Here is a 22744-nt window from a genome sequence, read left to right on the forward strand (position 1 = left end):
TTAATAACAAAATGAATATAATTAAATAATATGAACTATACAAAATCAAACAAAAGATTTTTGTCTTGCAAAATTTTTAGCCTTTTGATCCTATTTTTCTTAATAGTCAGTGTATTTTTTAATTTATTGTGGGTAATTATTATTATAAAAGTAATATTAGAATATTTATATCTTGTCAAAATACCAATAAATTATTTTATCTTAATTTAAATGTTTACTATTTTAATGTCTGTGGTGTTTGTCTGATTCCATAAAATCTTAAAAATCTATTTCTGAATTTTAAATGTTTGTTTTTGTTGTTTTTTTAAGATCTTGCTCTACTTTATAAGGTATTGAGCCACTTTTTTAAGAAATTTTTGTCATCATTTTCGATAGTTATGAATGAATTTGTTCTTTTTTAGAATTACCATTTCTTAGATCCCTTACTGATATTGTAGGCTACAGTGAAGTGCTTTAGCAGTTAATACTAGATGAATTCTTCAATGAATTCTTTTTCTTTTAGAGATTAGAACTCAACGTGCTTTGTTTCTCAATCATTTTGTTAGAACCAAAGTACTTTTACTTACTTGAAGGAGTATGATTCTAACTCTAGTTAATTTATCTCTTATTAGGGCCAGTATCTATTGTAGGTATTCTTTGAATGTTAAATAAAGAATTTTATGAGGAAGTTTTTTCATGTTATTATTATTGTTATAATTATTATTATTACAGATGAATAACATCCTGAAAGTACACATCATAGCTTCTATGCTGTATGTAGGAAGGCATTTATTGGATTGATTTTTTGGAAATATAATCATCTTCTATTTAATCAATAATAAACGTATCTTCATCTACAGCAGATAACTAAGACTTTACTCTCACTCTATTTGATAATTACTAATTATTCTAAATTTATTAGTTTATTGATATACTAATATCGTTTTATTTCAAATTATAGAGCGATTAAGCACTTTATCTTTATAATTCTGTAGTCAATTAATTCGTTTATTAAGTATACGTTTATTAAGCCTCATCTAATCTTAATTCGTTAAAGCTGCTTATTTTTAATGAATCATCATAGTTAATTTACTTACTAAATAAATTATCTTTAATTTATTATTTTAGTTTTTCTCTTTACGAAGTTCTTGATTAAAATTTTTTCATATTTGATGATACGGTATTAGGATTATCAAGACTTATAGATTCATACTGTTTCTAATCAAGTTCATTATTTTCCTCAAAACTCTTTTCTAAAATTTTTAATTCTTCAAGACTTCCAAATAGCTCTTCATTTTATTCTAAATTTGACTAATCTTAACTGTTTTCTTATGATTCATCCATTATTTCTTATTGTGTAAATTCAATTCGATTGGTAGATTGCATTCCATAGTTACTTTTTAACTCAAATAGGTTATCTTCAATTTATCGTTGATCTAAAAGTGAATGGAAATACTTTTACTTCCTTTTTTAATTTAGATTTCCTCTAGCTTAGCTTTGAGAGAAGTTATTTTTAGAATGCAGAATTTAATTTGACCTATCAAAATGCAGTAGAATGCACTACTAATTGATGTGCTATCTACTATTACAAAACTAGCAATGAACTTAAAGCTAATTAAAATCCTTATTATATAAAATCCTATCTTTTAATTCCATAAACATTTCTCGGTCTTTTTAATTTAGCATAATAATTCTGTCTAACTCTTTCCTAGATAACCTTAAAATTGTAGTATATTCTAGGCTTTATGCCTTTTATATTAATTAAGTGTCAAGAATCAAACCCAAAAGCCCAAAATAATCTCCTTTCTAATATATTTCACCTTAAAAAGAATTGTCAACTTAGTTTGTCTTTTTTATTCTTTACAGCTCCATAAGCTTATCAAGCAATCTTTGTTGTGTAATAAAGTAATTTTATTAGTTTATGGGCTATGCTAATCTATCATAATTTTCACAAACTTTAACTATAATTTAAAAATTAAAAATTAACAAAGCTTAAATGGATTAAAAATTAATTTAAAAATATTAATAAAATTATCCATTATTATATTTTAATTCTTTATTTAGGCAAAAATTAAAGATTATTTAAATAATTTATTGGTTGATAGATAATACTATAAATAAGCCTCTAAATTTTAATTCAAATAAAAGTTTATTTCTTAAAATTTTTTTTACTTAAAATACCTTAATTTTATTTATTTTTATTATTATACTTTTTTTTATCTGCAATTCTCAAAATACAAAAATAAGCGAGGTTGTGAACGAAAAGTTCAAAATAAAAAAATCTTTATGAAGGGTGATGAGTTATAAAAAAAGTTGTAAAATATTTATTTTTGATTTCTAAATTTAAATTATCTGCTATAAAGTCAATATCTTGCGATAAATTAATGGAGAAAATGATTTTGAATTTAAATTAATAAATAAATAAACGACAAATGTAATTACCCTTTCCATCTATGATAATATATAGATAATGCTCAGATTACTTTAATTCACTGTCAACAATAGTTTCTTGAGGTGTATAATAAACTTCTTCAACACTCATACAAATCTGTTAAAGGGTACTTTCACTAAATAAATTAGTCAGAAAAGGACAGTATTTCAAAATTTTTTAGTTGGAAGATACAAGCAATTCTTTAAGCATTCTTGAATTTACTTTTTATAGAGTAGCTTTTTCTTCTACAATATTAGTTCTCAGCTGTTACTAATAATACTTTTTTAGATTAATATTTGCTCTTCTTTTTAAACTTCTACAATAAATTAAATAACTGTTAGTATAAATAAAAATATATAATAAATATTTAATTTAAGTTACATTTCTATTTTTTTCCTCTTCATATATTAATTTAGTATGTTAAGGTCTTTGTTGAAATCCTCAGTATTTTTATTAAGTTTACTTAATATGCTAGCTATTGCAGATAAAATATACCCAAATGCGATACTAGAAAGTATCATACAAAATGTAGTAAAAACTAATTCTAAGTTTGTAGATGGAGTTGGTTATTAAACATTAAGCATGACTGTAAAAGCCCAATACATGCATTACAAATAATTAGTTATCTAATCTTGAGAAGAGTACAATACTTCGCTTTAGCTCCATATTTTTTATTCTTGATAGTTTAATTCTAACTAAACAACAACATATTTTAAGCAGGCAAGTATATGACCAAAAAGAAGCATTTTCATTATTAGTTTAAAAAGTTAAAAAATAGAATGATTATCTAACATTTATAGAATGTAGAACTCTAAGTTATCTAGCATAATCATAATGCCTTTCATCTTAAGCAACAGAGGTAAATGAAAAAGGATACTAACATAAATATTTGACGAATGAAGGTTCTCAAATATGATAGGAAGTACCTCAAAGAAAAAATACTCTTTTAAAAATGTCTTCATAATAATCCTTCTATCTTCAGTGAATTCGTTATCATGATACATAGCTGTATTCATCTAAATCAACATATCAGCTATCCAAACTACTTATGCGACTTAATGTATCATCGTAGATAATTAATTTATAGAATAGCTTCCAAAACATATTTTAAGTGAAATTACATAGAGATAAAAACAATTAAAAATAACTATTATTGAATTAAATAAAATTCTCCACTTCTGTTCAGGATTAAATAGTGGTATTTTAACTTTGTCAATAATTTTTTTAATTTTAATACCAATCAAATCAATAATTTTGACATGCATAGATATCCTATGATCTTAGTCAACATAGTCAGATTTATCACCAATTTTCAATCTCACCTTTTCGGTTAACTATTTAGTCTTTCCAGAGTAGGTTTTATTGTAAAAGAAGGCTTTAATTCTTTAATAAAACCTATCTATATCATCTTATTTAATTTTCTTTTTAAAAGTGCTCTTTGTATATTCTTATACGTTATTCTGTTTGTTATTTGCTTTATTCCTTTTTTTTTTAAATTAGTAAAATGAAAACATTTTTTATATTATTGATTTTATAATAATTCATATAAAATTAATTTAAAAGTTGTATTCTTATACGTTATTCTGTTTGTTATTTGCTTTATTACTTTTTTTTTATAATTAGTAAAATGAAAACATTTTTTATATTATTGACTTTATAATAATTAAAATAAAATTAATTTAAAAATTAGAATTAAGTATTTTCTTCATGAAAAATTATTAAATTTAATAAAATGTATTTTTATTTTTTTTACACATTGGTAGTAAGGTGCTTTTTATCTGCCCTCTAACCACTTTATTTTTTCTTCCTGCTCAATGTATCACTAACGTCACACTTTTAATTTGAAAGAACGCTTTATAATGTCAATCTATCTGAGGGTCGCTCCACTATTACTCCTTGATCTTTTTAATTAGTAGAGCGAAAATGTTCTTCTAATTATCCTGATTCTTTCTTTGGTTAATCTGAAAAATAAGATTAATTTAAAATCAAATTCTAGTCATATTAAGATAGCTAATGCTTTTTTTTAGTAATGCTACCATGATTACTATTTTGTTTAAGTGCTTCATTATCAGAATAATCCTCACTCTGCTTCTTTGAATTAATAAAATTGATAATGTAAGAGCTATCTCCATCTTGTTTGTTATCATCTACATTAGTTTCATAAAATCTTTTTGAATTGATTATTTTTTGATTATCATATTAACCTTATTTGGTCTTAAAATCAAGTGTACATTAATTTAGTTTAGCATCTTCGTATTCTAATTATTTAGAAACATCATTTGTATATTCGAAATCTGCTTAATTCTAGTTTTGCATCTTTTAAATTGAAACTTTCTTTACTAATGCTAATTATAAATTTAATTCTATAAAATGAATTTATTTATTTTTCTGACTTTGTTTATATTTTACTAAAGAATAAACTAGAAGTAGAAGTATGCTTTACTTTTTTAATAAAAAAATTATAAACTCTTAACTATTATATGTTATCAATAGATTGAGTTTATTTATTATAATTGATTTAACTCAAAAATTGTGAGTAATATGCATATATTTTTTCTAAATTTATTTATCCAATAGTTTAAAACAAACAAAGACTACACTAACTAACCTATCCTGCTCTTTACTAATTCATAACTCATAAATAATCAGGATTATTTTCTTTTTATTTTTGCCTACAATTATATTTCAATATATTTAAATAAAAACTAACCACCATTTAAGTTTAATTGAAAAAAAAATATTTTGGAATTCTATTTATCATAAATTTATTGTTTAATGTTAATAATACTTTGAATAATTCAAGAAAAAAATTCAATAAAATATTTAAAAATTTAAAAAAAAACAATTAAAAAGGCAATAGTTTAAAACTAAAATTTAACCTTTGCATAATAATAAACCCTTTCCACCAAGAAAATCTGAATAAAAATAAAATATGTTAAAATAAAATGGATGATTCTTAATTCAAAATTCATTAAAGCAGCTAAAGTGTTTTTTTAGTAAAAAACTCTGTTAAGAATAATAAAAGAATTAAAAATTACCAAAGTTTAACTAAAGTTGATAATAAATACTTCAAAAATAAAATTTAATTATTTTATATAATAAATTAGGTTATTAAAATATTTTAGGTCTATTATTGCTTTTAACAAGCAAGAAAAATTATTAAGTTATAAAATAAATATTATACATAGTTAAATAATTCATAACCACTAAATATCATTTTATGGTTAATTTTATTTAATTTTTATAATTAAAAACTTTTAAAAATTGCAAAAAATTATTATCAAATAAAAGTAAGTATGCATACCTTTTAGATTCATTATTAAGTATTAAACTATGTGTTATAATATCATTTTTTACATACATTTAATTTCTTATTTGACTTTTTAAATGTAATTATATTTAAAAATAAAATATCAAATTACATTGATTATATTAAAAAACAAATACTTGAAAATTTAAAAATTAATTTTTATAGAAGAGGCAAGCAAGCAAATAAATTAATTAATTTGATAGATATGTCACCCTTTAGTACTATATAAAAAAATAGATAGGATATTAATTTAAAGCTTAAATTTTAGTCAATTTACGTGTAATAAATTCATAATATCTGATTAAATTTCATTTAAATGGTATTTGAATTTAAAAATTGTTTATTGATTAATATTTAAAGAGAAAATAAATAAATAATATCTATTATTTATAAATTATTTTTGTACTAATATAATTAAGTCTATGTATGAGACCAAAACCATCAATTTATCATATTTTATTTAAATTTTTATCATCTACATAAATTTATTCTTTCACTTTACAATTAATTGTATATTTTTTAAGGATTATTCAAGCAGTTTACAACAAAGCGTTAAACAAATTATTAAATTTAGATATTGTTCTGCTTTTAATAATTAATTAAATAAGTATACTATTATTTTGTTTAAAAAAATAAATAAAAATGAAAGATAAGACATATAGTATTAGGTTAGTTATCATCCCCTTCTTACTTTTAATTGTATTAGCATTAGGGTCTTCGATTCTATTAGTGCTTTTTTACGATAGGTATTTTAGTGGGTTTATGTTGGAAAACAAAAATACATTTTGCTAAGATTATTATGATAGTTTCATAAAAGATAAAAAAGAAAATGAGGTTGACAAATAATCTTTAAACTATTTGATATGCCATCACTCTATGAAAAAGAAACACTTCATATGGTTTAATATGGATGGTTTTTCATATGATCAAATTAAATAGTTGAAAGCAGAAATATCAAATGACATTTTAATTTATAAAGTAATTTACTTTTTATTTTATCTAATTTTTTGAATACAACGAAAGAAAGATGGAGTTAAAGTTAACACTTTCAAAAATTACTAGTAATTTTTCCTCATTTTTTAAATAGTCTGTTGGTCCTCATTATAGATAAACAGGAGCGATACATGAAACATATATGACAGGAAAGCCTTCACTAAATTTAATAGGAGGATAAGTTTCGGTAGATAACATAGCAATATAAATAGCCAAAGCTAAAGAATATGAAAATTAATAAAAGGTTTGGCTTTTAGGTTCAAAATTTCCTATATTCACACTAATATCAAGTTATGTAGATTATAGTAAGGTGGACTCGGAGGATGGAATGCTTAAATTGATATGTAAAAACTAAACAGATAGCAGTCAAGCCTCATTTGTTTTCGATGGTAGGTTTGACATGGAAAAGTTTGATGTAAGAACTGGAGTTCGCTTCAATAGAACATATTTCGAAGAATATTTAGAAAAAGAAATTCCTACTTATTTACCTTAAGATGATTTTAATAAAAAAATACTTGATTGTTTAACTACAGGACCTTTAGTAAATAAAGATTTAACTCCAAGTAAATATTTTATTCTATTATTCATAAAAATTAAGTTAAATTTAAAAAAGGATTTTAAAAGACAAAAAATTGCTTTCTTTTTTAGATAATTCAATCATAATTTATCATTTTGTGTATTTAAATAAATAGATCATTCAATAATTTATTACTCTTCTCAGACAGATTCGTTAAATCATGCATATTCAAAATCTCACTCTTATAACTTCTTCCAATTCTTTTAGTTAAATAAGTTATTTATATAGCTAATTAAATACTTTTAGGCTAATTTAAAAGATACAGTAATTTTTATAAGCAGTGATCATGGAGGATAGTTTTTTAATGGTGAAGATAATTTTTGCAATCATGGATGCGTAAATGGATCTAATCATGGTATTCTCTTAGTAGCTTCTAGCGATACAGTTGGAAAAGGTCATGAAGCTGAAATTAGCTATTTAGATCTAATGCCAACTATTGCTTAATACATGAAAGGTATTAATTTAAATTTCAAAATACTAAGAATTTACAAAACAATTTTTTTATATTAGGTGTTAACCTTCCTCTTTTTAATAGAGGTGTCAGCCATCCATTTTAAAAAGGAGTATTTGAATATGAAATCCTAGCATTACATTCGAAATTTATTTAATTGAGGGAAGCTTTAAAAAAGATAGATCAAGTAAAATTAAAGGATGAATTAGATATGGAGTCAAAGTATAATGATATTATGAAGGAAAAGGACTTAAAAAATGAAAAATAAAGATAAATTTTAGAAGATTATCGCAACACTATAAAAATTTTATAAAAGCAAGCATTAGAATCAGAACTAAGTAAAAAAGATTTCAAGCTAGTTAATTTGATTATTTTGCTTTGCTTGATTGGATTAATCTATATAGTAGCAGTTAACTATAAAACCGCTTTAGAGTAGTGGAAATAGCTATAATTAATGTAAAAGGTTCTTATAGGCATAATATGCATCTTCTATTATAGTGAAAATATTTTTGTTTTTAGCATTTCTAATATCGGGCTAGACTTTTATTCAAATGCTTTCTATGTAAATATAGCATGCATAGTACTGTTCATAATATTTTTTTCATTCTACGATTTCACATCAAAAACAATCCCATAAATGCAGCTGTCATTCCATAAATCAGATATTCGACATGAAGACGATTATGAGTCTTAACATCTTTAATAGAAATCAACTTTGCCTTAATATCAGCAAGTTCCAGGAGGTAAAAATGAAACTCTTGATATGTTTAGCCAAGAAAATGAAAATAGATTTAATATAAGGCAGATTTTTAAAAAAATTAAGCATTTACCATTTTTGTTGAGTAATAAGATTTCACAGTTCTTAACACTTTAAAGATGTTTGGTTTTAATACTAATATATTACATAATCTTTTTAGTATTAATTAAATATGATTCTTTTGTATACACTAAGCAGTTCTTTATGGAAACAACAACAAAATGGGACAGTTTTAACTTATTTAACTACACAATCTTCATTCTTTTTTACTTTTATCCAAAGGTTAAATCTATGTAAATAAATTGGCTATTAACCGTCTACTATTTCTTCTTATTTGTGATAATGATTAAATACGACTTAATTGACCTTAGATATCTAATTCATAAAACTACAGATTAAGTATTTTGGTGTAGATTTATAACTGGCTATACAATTGCAGGAATGATTTATAATTTTGTCAGAGGATATAAATTATTGCGTAAAGACAGAGAGGAGTAATCAAATCAAAAATTGAGCATCTTCCAAAACTCAACAGTAAGAGACACTAATAGCCCAGCCTATAATGCAAAGAAAAAGTTTTTCCTGTTTCTTCATTTAGATCTAACTATATTCGTATTCTGGGTTTCTGATGAAGTAGAGAGACTTTACTTGATTATCTTTTACTTTACTCTAATTGTTATTATAAATAAAATGAATCTAATATTCAATATTGTTTAAGCCTAAAACAATAAAGGATTGCTTAATGATTTTATAATAAACTTTTTCTTTATAGTCATAATATTTAAAAATGCATAAATTATCTATTCTGCATTTAAAGGTACTTTATCACTAGATATCAACCTCTACTCAGGCAACAAAACTATAGGAGAGTAACAAATTTAATTAATTACTTTATTTTAAAAATATTAATTCTTACAAAAATAAAAATAGATTTTAAGATCAAACTCCAATATGCACTGCTATCCTATTTGGTATCGATAAATTGCTAATTATGATATTCTCTTACATGGATATTATCTAGAAATTCTTAAGAGTTTCGATTAAAGAATATGCAATTAAATTTGGTAAAATCAATTTTTTAATATTAAATTAATGTAACTTTTTTTGCTAAATATATAGACAATTCTTCTAAAGGATTGCTTGCAATTATGTTTATTAAAATTCTGATTTCTGGTATTTAGACTTGCTATAACTTTTTTGATGAAACTTCCTTTTTGAGTTTGTTCTTATGGTTTGCATCAATCTCAGCTGTGATTATTTTCTCAATCCTACCTTATGCAGTATTTAAATTAATTTTATCTATCATTAGCTTACCTCTAAAACTTAGCTTTTAAAAGCAATCTCACCATCTCTCAGTCTGAATTCTTATTTTCAAACAAATAAATAAATTCAATTTAGAATATTTTTAATAAATTTTAGAATACAGTAAGTTTGTTTTTTTATTTAAAAATAAATGTTTGTATATTTTGTATTAAATATTAATTATTAAAATATTTTAACATTTATTTATTTATTAAATTATGTTAATAATAACTTGTGATATATTTATAATCTAAAAGAAATATAATTTGCAAGATATTTACTACATTATTAAATTTTTAATTAAAACCAACAAATAATATTTAAATCATATAAATCACACACAAGTTTCTCTCTACCTATTATTTAAATTTATTAAATTTTAAAAATGGATGAAGAATTAAAAGCAGTTATTACAATTAAAGATGAGTACTAATTAGTCAAATAAAAAATGGAATAGTAAATTTAATAAAAACTATAAAATGAAGGATATTACTAATTGATTCACCTTTATTAACTGAAAGATGATCTCGAATAAGAAAATAAAATATATTAATCTAAAGTCAAGGAAATCTTGGAAAAATATAAAACTCTAGGATAATAAATATTCTAAAGTGTAAATTAAATTTTCTTAAAAAACAAAAATTATTTTAAATTCATAAATGCAATTTAGTAATAAGATATTATATCTGGCCGCAGAAAAGAATTCTAGTTTTCGAAAGAAGAAACAGCTGATTTAGATAGATACTTTAATATAACAAATCATAATGATTAAAGGGCTAAAAATGAAAGATTTGCTTCTCATGAAGTATTGCCAATCAGCAATTACTGGTTTATGGCCTTTAAGAACTTTGATTTGGTTAAGCCATATGTCAAAGAAAAAGACGATTAAATTTTAAAGCATCTTCATAATATATTTGTCAATATTGGCGATAAATCTTCAATAGAATTAAAATTTGAATTCAAAGTATACTTACACTTAATTAAAATTTTTACTTTTTTATGTATTCAAAGCTTATTTTTTGTAATTTTTTTTTTATACATTAGGAAAATGAATTCTTTTAAAATTAATATCTTGTCAAAGTATTTTTTTTAAATGATAATATGGAACCAGAAAGAAGTAAAAATTAAAAAAAATATTTTAAATAAAAAATCTGTAAAATATTTAAAACTAAAAAGGTGAAGGTACACAAATCGAATGGTATGAAGGTAAAGATGTGTGCAGAAAAACTGTTAAAAAAGTAAATTTAAATGTAAGGCAATCCATAAATTATAATTTATTTTCTAGAGTTAAAAAAATAGAAAAACAGGTGCAATAAGAGTAATTACTCATGAAGTTGAAGATGAGAGTTTCTTTAATTTTTTTAATTCTCTCAACTTAGAAGAAATTAAATTAATGGGTTAAAAAAAAGAAAATTCTTTAATTTAATAAAATAAATATATCGATAGAATGAATATTGACTATGATATTGCAAGAGCTATTATTGATGAACTGCTCCCATATAGCTTAGAATATTATTTGGATGTTAGAAGGCTGAAATCAAAACAAGCTGAAGTATAAGATCTTAACTTTTTAAAAGAAATTAATGAAAGTGTAAGTGATTCAAGTGACAGCGATGGTGGTGATAATTAAAAAAATGATAATTCCCCTACGAAACAAAGCCAAAATAACAAAGGAAAGAAAGATATTAAAGACACTTCAAAAGTATTTAAAAATTTTACTTTTTAAAATAATAAAATTTTTTTAAAATTATTTTTAAAAGGATAAAAGTGGAGTTTAAGATAATACAAACGAATGCAAATAATATTGATAATACTGTTAAAATAAGCTTTAGTATTTATTGGTAGAAGATTTTATTTTTGATTTATATTTTGGGTTTGTTTGTTTTCTTGTTTGTGATATTATTTAGTGTTAGATTGATAGAAAGTCTTAAAATTTTTCAAGAAATTATAAATTTATTCAAATATCTAGTAAGCTTTTAGTTAAAACATTTACCTACATTTAATTTGTAAGGTTGAAATTATTTTGATATATTTATAGGATTGCAAGAAAACTAATCATCCTTCTACTATATTGTTTATATAGTTCTTCAGAAATCGAAGCAAGATATTTTTAATTATCAAAAAAATTAAAATTAAAAATAGTAAAGTTTTAGAAATTTAGAATCTTCACAATTAAATGAACCCAATAGCTTCAGAAGGCCCATAATCAAAGCAATTTATAGAAAACAAAGAAATAGTTTAAAGCTTCCTTGAAAGCGTTGATAAAAAGTCTCTCGATGAAATCAAGCAATGCATTTCAAGAATTGAAAAAAAGATTAAAAAGAAGCAAAATGCATATTCATAATTTTCCAGTGTAAAAGATTTAATTAATTCAATTAAAGACGGAAACGGAAGAAGTTGCCTCCATTTTGCTGCCTCAAGAGGTGATATTCCTATTTTCGAATACCTTTTAAATCTTGGTGCAGATTACAACACTCTTGATAATGAAAAGAACAATCCTTTTTTCATAGCTGCTTAACATGGACACTTAGAAATAATTTAATACATGGTTGACAAGCTCAAACAAGACCCATTATCAAAGAGAGGAGGAGTAAATAAATTATAAAATTTTATTAAATTCAATTAGAAAAAATCATAAATAATTTATTTAAATTAATGAAAATTAAATTTAATCATATCAATAAGTAAAAATATTTATTCTATTAACTTAGGATGCATCTGCAATTCACTTAGCTAGTAGCAATGGAGATATATCAACAATTGAGTATTTGATTTCTAAAGGAGCTAATATAGAAGAACCCAGCACTTTTGGTTTCCCTATCAATTGGGCTGCTGGCTATAACCATGTTAAAACAGTTGAATTCTTATTGTAAAAAGGTGCTTCCCCTAATGGTGATAAAAAGGGTGTGATACCTTCTCCTTTAATTTTAAGTGTAGATTATGGCAAATCAGATTTGTTTGATTTACTTATTTCACATAATGCTGACGTTAATGTTCATGATCCTAATGGATGGAGCGTCTTACACTTATGTGCAGAAAAAGGAAACATTCCTTTTATGAATGTTCTTTTAGAAAAAGGAGCAGACCCCAACTACTTACATGAATAGAAAACTCCTTTATAATTAGCTTTCGAGCATGGACACATGGATCTTTATTAGATTTTAAAGAAGCACACAAAAAATGATATTAATTAGGAATTAGCAGAAGAGTTCAAAAATAAGTTAAATATGAAAAAGGAAGATGAAGAATTTGTTCCTAAAACAATTGATAATGCAAAGGCTATAGCTTTAAAAGATGAAGGTAATGAATTATTTAGAACCTCTCATTATGAAGAAGCTCTCTAAAAGTATTTAAGTGCTCTTGAATACGATTCTAATCTTGTTGCAATTCACACTAACGTAGCAGCTTGTTATATTTTCTTAAAACGTTTTGAAGAAGGTCTTCGCTACACAAGCAGAGCTAAAAAAATAGACCCTGAATGGATTAAAACATATTTCAGAGAAGGAGAAATTTACAACGGAATTGAAAACTATGCTGAAGCTGCTGCTTCTTTCTGGGAATGCCTTAAGAGAGAACCAACTAATAAATTATACAAAGATCTTTTTAATACCGCTATGTCTAAAGGAAAGTCATAATACTAGCAATAAAATAAAAAATAAGCTTCTAAATGATTTTATTTAAATGTGATTGCAAAAATATATTTATATGTCATATGTCTTTTAAAAATCAAATATTAATTCATTAAATGCTAAATATTTATCACTATTTGATATTAAGAGATTTTTTTTTATTCAGTGCTTTTAACTTAATTGCATGTTATTCATCTTAAATAAATATTCAAAATAAAAATTCATTCAATAAATCAATAAATACCTAAGTAAAATAACAACTATTAATTAGATGGAAATAATAATTTTCACATACTCCTTCAAAAATTAACAATATAAACGTTTTTAGAATAAAATAATAATAATCTTCTACGAAAACCAGCTATAGTAATATTAGAATCTTTATTAAAATATAAATAAAACAAAACTTAGATTTGTGCTTAGAAAATATTCTATTTAAATTATTTAAATTAATTTGAATTATGATGGTGGTTTAGCAAATATAAAATAAACAACACAAAATATTTACTAATATCCTTATATTTTTAAATCTAAAATTCAGCGAAGATGAAGTGGCCGAGCGGTCTAAGGCGGTAGATTAAGGCTCTATTCCGAAAGGGCGCGAGTTCGAATCTCGCCTTCATCAGATTTTTTTTTAATTAATCTTAAAATTGTAAATTTTAATTTTTTTCTTTTAGTAATATAGCTAATACTTATATCAATTGTAAATTAAAAATATTTAAAAGATGTTTGTTTATGCTATAAAATAAACAATTTAAATAATTTGTAAACAAGAATCGTTATTAATTCTATTTGACATTTAATTAATTTAAAAATAGAAAAGATGGGTATGAATACAATTTGATAAAATATTTAAATTCAATTTTTTTTTCATTATTTCTTTTCAATTTTAACGGCGTTGCTAAGTGCAATACCAGCAGTTTTGTAATGAGAGTGTAATTTAGTTAAAGCATCAACATAGCAGGCATCACGTAAGGAAATACTAGGGTTCTTTTCAAGGATAGGAAGAAGCTCATCAACTGATTCTTCAATAATAGCTTCTAAACCTGAGTTAACGATATCTCTTTCCTAAGCACCTTGAAGCTTTTCTTTGTTTTCTTCACTAACTTCCATTTTTAAGCCAGTTGCTTAAGAAATGAATTCCATTAAAGAGTAGTTACTTTTAGTATTATGAAAATATTTATTAAATTCGCAATTTAAAATATGGTTAGCTTATTTTACCTTTATTCTTCCCACTTACGAGTTAATCTTCCCTTACGAATGTGTTCGAGATTCTTTAACCATTCCATGTAGCTAACTACGATAGGTCCAGATGAAATTAAAACATCAGGGAATACTACGATTCCCTTGCTGTTCAAAATTTAATCAGCTTCATAGCTAACAACGGCATTGGTATTTTCTGCTAAATACTTGCAGTTAAGTTTATCAGCATTATCTAATTTTATAATTAATAAAATTTTGTTTAAATTGATTGCACTATCTAATTTTAATCTTAATTTTGTTAATTCAATCTATCTTGCTAATGTTAAAGAAAGTAGTTAAGAAAAATAAGTAAAAAATACCTTTATTAATAAGGTGATTAACATAGGTAGGAATAAGTAAATCACATTATTTATACATAGCAGTTTCATCAGGATAGAATTCAGCACCAGGATATCCCTTAAAACTGTGGTTCTTATCAAAGTGAAGCTTAACAAGATTGACATCAATACCTAATATAATATTATTTAAAGTTTTAAACTCATTTAAAGGTAGACTAAGCTAAAAATTTATTTACCTTCAGGATTGTAAATAGATCCGTCCTTTTCGATGACACCAATAAGCTTGGCACCTAATTCTTGTAAATAGAAAGCAGTCCAGTAACCGATTTTACCAAAACTCTATTTATTAAATAAATTTTTACATATTTATCACAAAAATTTATTATGTTTGTTTTATTTAGCACATTGAATGCTAAATAAATAAATAAATTAAATATAAACAAAGTAAATATGATAAGATATGATATTATTTTTGATAGGGCAGTCTCAAAATGATGAAACAAATAATTTTCAAATGAAATCAAAATCCTAATTTTTTTCACTAATTTGCATACTTTTCATTTTAATCACTTTACTACTTAATACTTCTTAAAGAAATCTTTTATTTTATTCTTATCACTTCTATATTTCTATTTAAAATAAGTGCAAACTAAAAAATAACAAACAAATTTACATGAATAATGAAGGTCTTTCCAGCAATACCTTATTCTAAGCCTAATCTTTAAGCAAGCTTTTTATGATTGAATAAATAATTCAAGTAGATAGAGGCACCAAGGCCACCAGCTTGAACTCTTCCTCTAATACCACCTTAATTCTATTTTTAAATCAAATATTTTAATTTTTAATCTAGCAATTAACTAATTCAATCAGTTATTTTAAATCATTATGATTTCTAAAATCGCTGAATGTTCTTTGAAATGAAAAGAAAAATGAAAGGATTCATTACCAAAGATTTACCAGTGACACATCCTTAAGCATTAATGTCGTTTTAACCATAGAAACTATTTTAATAAGACAAAAAATAAAATTTTGTGTTTAATTTTGATTCAATTTAGAAAGCAATAATATGTAGTATATGTGGTGGAGTTAATTTAATTATCCTCTAAAAATAAAGGTTAAATATGCATACGTTTGATAGGTGTCCTTTATCCAGTTCATTTCACGTTCTCCAGTGTGGTGATCAGGTCCTGGAACATCAATAGAAGCACCAATGAAACCTCTTTTGCAAAGTTCAGTGGTGTATTTTCTGGTGATGAGTTCAACTTCTCTCTAGGTCATCAAGGCAGGGTCAATGGAGATAGCACCGAAAGAACCTCCAAAAGGAACTGCAGCAATAGCATTCTTAACAGTTGTCAAGGCTGAGAAGGCATGGACATCTTCAGTAGTAACTCCGACCATGAATCTCAAACCACCCTTGGTAGGAACTCTGTGTTACTTGTGTTAGGTACGATAGCAGTTAACATTGATGAATTCACCATTTTCTCTCTTTAAGGGAATGTTAATCTAGCAACTCAATTCAGGTTCGAAGTAGAAGTTTACGTCTTCTTCAGGAATGTTAGCTATTTTACCAGCTTGCTTAAAGAATTATTCAGTACTCTTCAAAATAGAGGAAGAAAAGGAAAATTTGGAAATCTTGGATAGCATCTTAAATATATATTATAGTTTAAGCTTGTTTTGCTTTGTTATCTTCTTTTTTCTGAAAGATAAATAATTTAGTTTAATTATTATGTAAATGTAAATTATGGTATTATCAGAAGGATTCTTCTTTATCTGCTCTAATTAATTTTTTTATTTTTCTTAAATACAAGGGACTATTATTTTGTACTATACAATTAATTTATTATTAATTACGATACATTTGATGTATTTTATTGATTTAATACTCCATTTTTATCTATCACCAAAGTGCGTCACATTTCCAAATATCAATTTACTAAATGCTTTAATATATCCTATATCTAGCTTAAGCAAAGTAGTATTTAGTTTTAAAGGTGTGATCGCATATCTTAAAGGGGGTCGATATCACTCTATTTTTTGATGCATGCATATATTCACTCAAACTCAACTTGTATCTTAATTTTGCCAAATTCATTTCACTTTTATCCTTTTCTAATTTTTTTATTCTATCATGCTTATTTTTGTCATAATATATAAACTTTAAACGATACTTCCAACAATCGCTTACAAAAAAACAGTTTATCTAGGTTTCATATAACGCATAATTAAGTTTGTACTTCATCTTTCTTAAGCATTTACACAGTTAAGTTTTGAATGATATGTGCTAATTTTCTAATGATATTATTTCTTAATTCCATAGAAATATCTTTTAATAATATAATCAATCTTCTCCCCCACCAATCCTATAATTCAGAGACTCTTATAACGCACTTTCAATTAATTTATTGAAAGATTATCTATAAGAAATAACTAGAAAAAAATATCTGTTTACATAAAATAAACATATTTTTTTATTTAATAAAAAAAGTAAAAATTGAAGGATATTTAATAGCACTCCTTTTAAACAAGTATGCAAATATTAATTGAGAATTTTTTCATTTTTAGATAATAATTTTAAGTAAATTGAAGCATAAAAAAAAATTGAAAGATATCAATTTTGATCAAATATTGAAAAATCAATGTAGATAAATTAATTGAAAATTAAATTTTATTTTAACTTGTTATCATTTCAAAAAATTTTGATAACTAAAGTTTATTAAAAATATCTAAATTAGTTAAAAGTTAAATTGAATAATTTTAGAAAATAGTAACTAATATTTAATTTTGATTTTATTAAAAATTTAAAATATTTTTTTTAACTTAAATAATAATGAAAAAATAGGTTCAAAAAAAATTTTTTTATTTAATATATGAAAATTTTTCAGTAAATCAAAAAAGAGCAAAATATTTTTTATAGAAATAAACGAAAATATATTAATTAAAATGCTTTCTTAAATTTTTATAAATAACTTCATTCAAATATATTTACTTTCTTTATTTATTTTTATAAATTAAAAAAAAATTATTTAAATAATAATAAAAATATTTTTAAATTTTATTTAAAAATTTAAATTTAACTTAAATTAAAAATTTTTCATTTTGTTCATTTTCGTTTGTTAAAATTTATTTTATTTTTTTTAGTTTAATTTTTCACTTAAAATATAAAAAGGAAAATTTAGCAAGAAATATTTCTCTGAATTGTATAAATTTAATAAAATATTAATTTAAGCAGAATTAAAATATTTTATTCACCTTATTTGAACTTATTTATATTACTTTTCACTCTTTATTTTTGTTAAGAATTTATAATTTAACAATAAAATAGAAATTGTTTTATGTTTTTTTGATAAAAACTAGATTATTTAGCTAATCATTAGCTAATATTTAGAATTTTAATAAAAGACATTCATTTGTGAAATTTTTGTGGCGGGATTTATAATTATAAATTAAGATATTATCTGATTAAATTAATTTTCAAATTTCAAAAAAAAAAAAAAATTATAGTTTATTAAAGTTATTAGAAATGAATATCTACTTTATAGAGGTTGAAAATTTTAAATCATTTAGAGGTAAGCATTAAATTGGACCTTTTACTTAAATGACTGGTATAATAGGTCCTAATGGCTGTGGTAAAAGTAATATAGTTGATGCTTTGACTTTTGCTTTCAATATAGAAAATGCAAGAAATCATCATCCAATTAGTAGTATAACTTAGCAATCAAAACCTGATATGTGCTCAGTAGAGGTAGTATTATAAGATAAGCGTTAAAAAATATCCTTTAAAAAAACCTAAAACAGAAAAAAATAAATAACATTTTACATGAATAACAACATATTAAATCAAGATTAATATTTAGAATAGCTTAAAAAATATAATATTGGTAAATAATAGAATATTTATAGATTGGCAATTTATTTAATTATTTATATAGGTCCATAATCTTTTATGCTTTAAGGCGAAACTGATAAACTCATTAAGAAAAGTCCAGAAGAACTATCAGAAATCATTGAAAAAGCATGCGGAAGTCTTTAATATAAAAAGGAATATGATGAGTTAAATCAATAAATAAAATCAATCAATGATGAGACCATTAAAATTATTTCAGAATAAAAGAATCTAAAAAAAGAGGATTAAAAATTAAGAAGCATAAGTGAATAGAATGAGAAATATGAATCCTTAAATGAAGAAATAAAATAAATAGAAGTCAAAATCGAATAAGCTAACTTCTTTTAAATTGACAGCAGCATTTTATAAGAAATGAAAGCATTATCAACCACACAAAATAAATTAGATGAAAGAAAAACAGAAGAAGGAGCAATCAAATAGAAAATTTAGTAGAACAATATTGTAAAATTATTTTTTAAAAGCAAATAAATCTAAATTTTAATTTAAAATATTAGAAAATTAAAAATTTGCAAAAAGAACAGTCTAAAAAAGAGAAAGAAAGAGAGTAAATTAAGCAATAAATTAGAGAACTTTAGGAGTAATTGGAATAAGAGGAGGATTAAGTTAAGAATGCTAAAAGTTTTTCAGAGAATGCTAAATTGCAAAAAAGTTTCTAAGATCAAATAAAAGATATTAATGATAGCTTGGCAAAATTAAATGGTCAATTGAGAAAAGAAGAGTCTATTTTGAATGATATGCAATCGAAAGAATCCTAAAAAAGCAAAATTGAGAATAAAAAATTGAAAGACAACTATGAAGAGTATCAAGAATTAGTAAGAGTGTGCAATTCATAAACTTTGAACTTAGAACTTGAGAGTAAAAAGCTTGCAAATGATATGAATAATGCTCTTTCTCAATTAAAAGTGTCAATAGAGGCTTAGTCTAAATAAAATAATCACATTGAAGAGCTTGAAACAAAAATTAATGAGGCAAAGACTAATTAAATTTCTAAATAAGGAGAACTTTAGTAAAAATAATAGGAAATCTCTTCAATTAAGTAAGAATTAATAGAATTAGAAAATCAAAGAAAAGATAATGTTCTCAAGATGGAAAACATTTAAAAGGATTTATCAGTACTATTATCAAATAAGCTTTCCTTGTAATATTTTCAATTCATTTTTAGTTTTTAAATTTATTTTATTTTTATAAAAGAGAGTATGAGTTAGAGTAAATGGAAGAAATTAGAAATTAAAATAAAGTGTATAGAGAACTTCATAAATTTAAAGGATTTTATGGATAATTTTCTGAATTAATTAGGAATAATTCAAATAAATCCTATGATTTGTCTATAAAAATAGCTTTAGGTTCATTCCTATCATGCTTGGTAATTATTTATTTTAATTTAAGGATAAATTAAAATTTTTTAAAATAACAGGTTGTGGATAGTCCTTAAACAGCCTCTCTAGTAAATGTTACCTTAGCCTCATAAGGATTAGTAATTAAATAATTTTTAAGAGTAAGATTTGAAGATAATTTTTTATAAAATTTTTAAGGCAAGAGATGTTATGATTTTATAAAATTTACCGAACTCAGATGATGATTTAGTAAAGGCCAGAATTGGTAATTTAGGTGAACTAGCTACATCTCTTGTTGATATTGATGAAAGATCATCTAAATATGAAGAAAATCCAGAATTAAAGGCAAAAATAGCAGACACATTAAAATACTTATTAAGAGGCAAAGTTATTTGCGAAAACACAGAAAAAGCTTTTTAGTTGAGAAATCGTAAAATTAAAGAAGTTTATTAGATTATTACAAAAGATGGAGACATTGTGACCAGCGGAAGTATTTAAATTTCTAGTAGTGACAAAGAGAAATACTCTAAAAAGGATTTAGGAACAGAATAAAATATTTAGAACCTACAAAAAAAGATCTAAAATGAAGAAAAATAAATAGATAAGAAGATGGTAGAGCTAGAATCTATTAAAAATTCAGACACTGAAAAAAAATACAATAAATTAATAGAATAGTTACAAGTTCGTGAATCTTCAATCGAAATAACAAATACAGTAAGTAGCTTTTATTTAATAAATTTTAAGTTTAATTAAATAATTTTTTTTAAAAGGAATTAACTTCTATTTAAGAGAAAATCAAAAAACTTGAAGAAAAAAAACAGCAAATAAAAAATGTAATTGCAAAAAGCTTAGAAATTATAAATCTTGAAAACACTGTGAAAGAAATTGAGAAAAGGTTGCAAGATACCTAAGAAAAGATTGACAAAAAGAGAAGCGAAGTTTATGATCCTTTTTGTAAAAAATATAAAATTGATATTAAAGAATTAATTTCTGTAAACGCCGATACAGTAGAAAGAATATTCAAAAATATTGAGAAATAATAAACTAAAGTACAAGATATTAATAATTCTATTAAGTCTCATTAAGAAAAGCTTGATAATATTATTAAGGCATAAGAAAAATACAATGAAAATAAAAAAAACTTCGAAGAGTTACTTGAACAATTTAAAAATGTTTCTACCAAAATTTAAAACACTAAAAACGAGTTAGACAACAAATACAAGAAAGCTATATCTGAAGTATAATAGTTTGAAAAGGAAATTTAAGAAATAAATTAAGAAAATGAAAGCAGCTACTAGCTGTTAATTTAGTAACCAAATCAACTTAGAAAAGATATAATTCAAATAAAGCACTCAATAGGGTAATTAATAGATAAAAAAGAAACTCTTTGGCAAGAATGCTAATTGAAGTAAATAGAATTTAAAGACTCGTCTAAAATGAATAATAAAGCCTAAAATGATTCTATGATGGAAGAGTTAGATAGTAAGAGTAAAAGTTAATCCTCATAGCAAGATGATATTGAGTCTTAAGATGAAAAAGAATAAATACAAACTCTTTCAAAAGATTTTACTAAGTCTCTTAAACAATATACACAGGCTTTGTCATAAATAAATGATGTAAAGCTATAGGAATCTCTAAATAAATTTAGTGAAATTGAAATGCTTAACTACTTTATGCTTTTTAAAGATAAAAGCTAATTTTAGAAGAAAAGGACTGTTCGCCAATAATAAATGGTAGATGAAACAAAAGAGAGTCTTCTAACTTAGTTATTGGAGACTGTAGATATAGGCTCTTTGTTAAATTATTAAAATCGTCTAGTTGACCGCTTAGAAGAATTACGTAAAAAAATTGAAGAATATGCTTCAAAAGACCTTGCTGAAGGACTAATGGGTGCAACTGTTACAAGTGAAGAAATGAAAGTAAAAAAAGAAAATTTAAAAAATCGCTAAGCAGAATTAGTGTCTGAAAAAAAGAAGGCAGAAGAAGATCTCAAAAATATCAAGAAATTACGTAAAGAAAAATTTGATGAATTCTTTAAAGAAGTTTAAAGTTAAGTAAAAATATATTATGGTGAATTAACTAAACTCAAAGGAAAACATTAAGGCTAAAAAGGAAATGCTGATTTAACAGTTAGTGATGAAGAAGAAAAGTATAAAGGTGGAATAAATTACTTTTGTTGCCCTCCTAAAAAAGCTTATGCTTTAAATCCAGAAAAAGAGTTAAGTGGAGGTGAGAAGACTTTGGCACAAATAGCTCTTTTCCTTGCTATTGCAAAAGATTCTCCTTTTTTGATATTAGATGAGTCAGAAGCTGCTCTTGATTCATCAAATACATAGAATGTGATTGAAACATTTAGAAACCTAATTACAAAACAATAAAAACTAATAGTTTCTCACAATTAAGAAGTCTATTCATAATGTGATAGCTTGATAGGAACAACCTTTAATAGATACACTGATACATCATTCACCTTATCTTTAAATTTAAAAGCATGATTATTGATCAAAATGTAATATCTAAAACAAAATAATGTATT

The 22744-nt window shown here is 23.7% G+C and overlaps 6 protein-coding genes across 6 annotated transcripts; 4 read left to right on the forward strand and 2 right to left on the reverse strand. All coding sequences in view use genetic code 6, as the record gives it.

Moving 5' to 3' along the window:
* Positions 1-45: 45 nt before the first annotated feature.
* TTHERM_01048150 (cation channel family protein) lies at positions 46-4726 on the reverse strand (the record flags this gene model as incomplete). Its single annotated transcript, XM_001025509.2, has 5 exons — positions 46-1940; positions 2422-2726; positions 2792-3464; positions 3648-3892; positions 4164-4726. 5 exons carry the CDS (start codon positions 4724-4726, stop codon positions 46-48), a joined length of 3681 nt encoding a protein of 1226 aa, XP_001025509.2.
* Positions 4727-6362: 1636 nt separating this feature from the next.
* TTHERM_01048140 (sulfatase) lies at positions 6363-9859 on the forward strand (the record flags this gene model as incomplete). The annotated part of the gene is made up of 6 exons (XM_001025508.2): positions 6363-6698; positions 6808-7276; positions 7406-7744; positions 7801-9367; positions 9429-9562; positions 9618-9859. 6 exons carry the CDS (start codon positions 6363-6365, stop codon positions 9857-9859), a joined length of 3087 nt encoding a protein of 1028 aa, XP_001025508.2.
* Positions 9860-10185: 326 nt separating this feature from the next.
* Positions 10186-11608, forward strand: TTHERM_001048129 (nucleosome assembly protein; the record flags this gene model as incomplete). The annotated part of the gene is made up of 5 exons (XM_012800455.1): positions 10186-10764; positions 10845-10917; positions 10977-11038; positions 11086-11502; positions 11561-11608. 5 exons carry the CDS (start codon positions 10186-10188, stop codon positions 11606-11608), a joined length of 1179 nt encoding a protein of 392 aa, XP_012655909.1.
* Positions 11609-11976: 368 nt separating this feature from the next.
* TTHERM_01048130 (ankyrin repeat protein) lies at positions 11977-13471 on the forward strand (the record flags this gene model as incomplete). Its single annotated transcript, XM_001025507.2, has 2 exons — positions 11977-12390; positions 12512-13471. 2 exons carry the CDS (start codon positions 11977-11979, stop codon positions 13469-13471), a joined length of 1374 nt encoding a protein of 457 aa, XP_001025507.2.
* Positions 13472-14299: 828 nt separating this feature from the next.
* TTHERM_01048110 (glutamate/leucine/phenylalanine/valine dehydrogenase) lies at positions 14300-16614 on the reverse strand (the record flags this gene model as incomplete). The annotated part of the gene is made up of 7 exons (XM_001025506.3): positions 14300-14588; positions 14651-14864; positions 14992-15141; positions 15207-15309; positions 15644-15784; positions 15917-15971; positions 16100-16614. The coding sequence occupies 7 exons, from the start codon at positions 16612-16614 to the stop codon at positions 14300-14302; spliced, it is 1467 nt and encodes a 488-aa protein (XP_001025506.1).
* A 1876-nt stretch (positions 16615-18490) lies between these two features.
* TTHERM_01048090 (SMC family, carboxy-terminal domain protein) lies at positions 18491-22703 on the forward strand (the record flags this gene model as incomplete). Its single annotated transcript, XM_001025504.3, has 7 exons — positions 18491-18848; positions 18900-19315; positions 19369-20012; positions 20066-20237; positions 20289-20348; positions 20407-20922; positions 20979-22703. 7 exons carry the CDS (start codon positions 18491-18493, stop codon positions 22701-22703), a joined length of 3891 nt encoding a protein of 1296 aa, XP_001025504.1.
* Between the last annotated feature and the right edge of the window lie 41 nt (positions 22704-22744).

This window comes from Tetrahymena thermophila (genome assembly GCF_000189635.1).
Source record: "Tetrahymena thermophila SB210 genomic scaffold scf_8254199, whole genome shotgun sequence".
NCBI classification, from domain to species: domain Eukaryota; phylum Ciliophora; class Oligohymenophorea; order Hymenostomatida; family Tetrahymenidae; genus Tetrahymena; species Tetrahymena thermophila.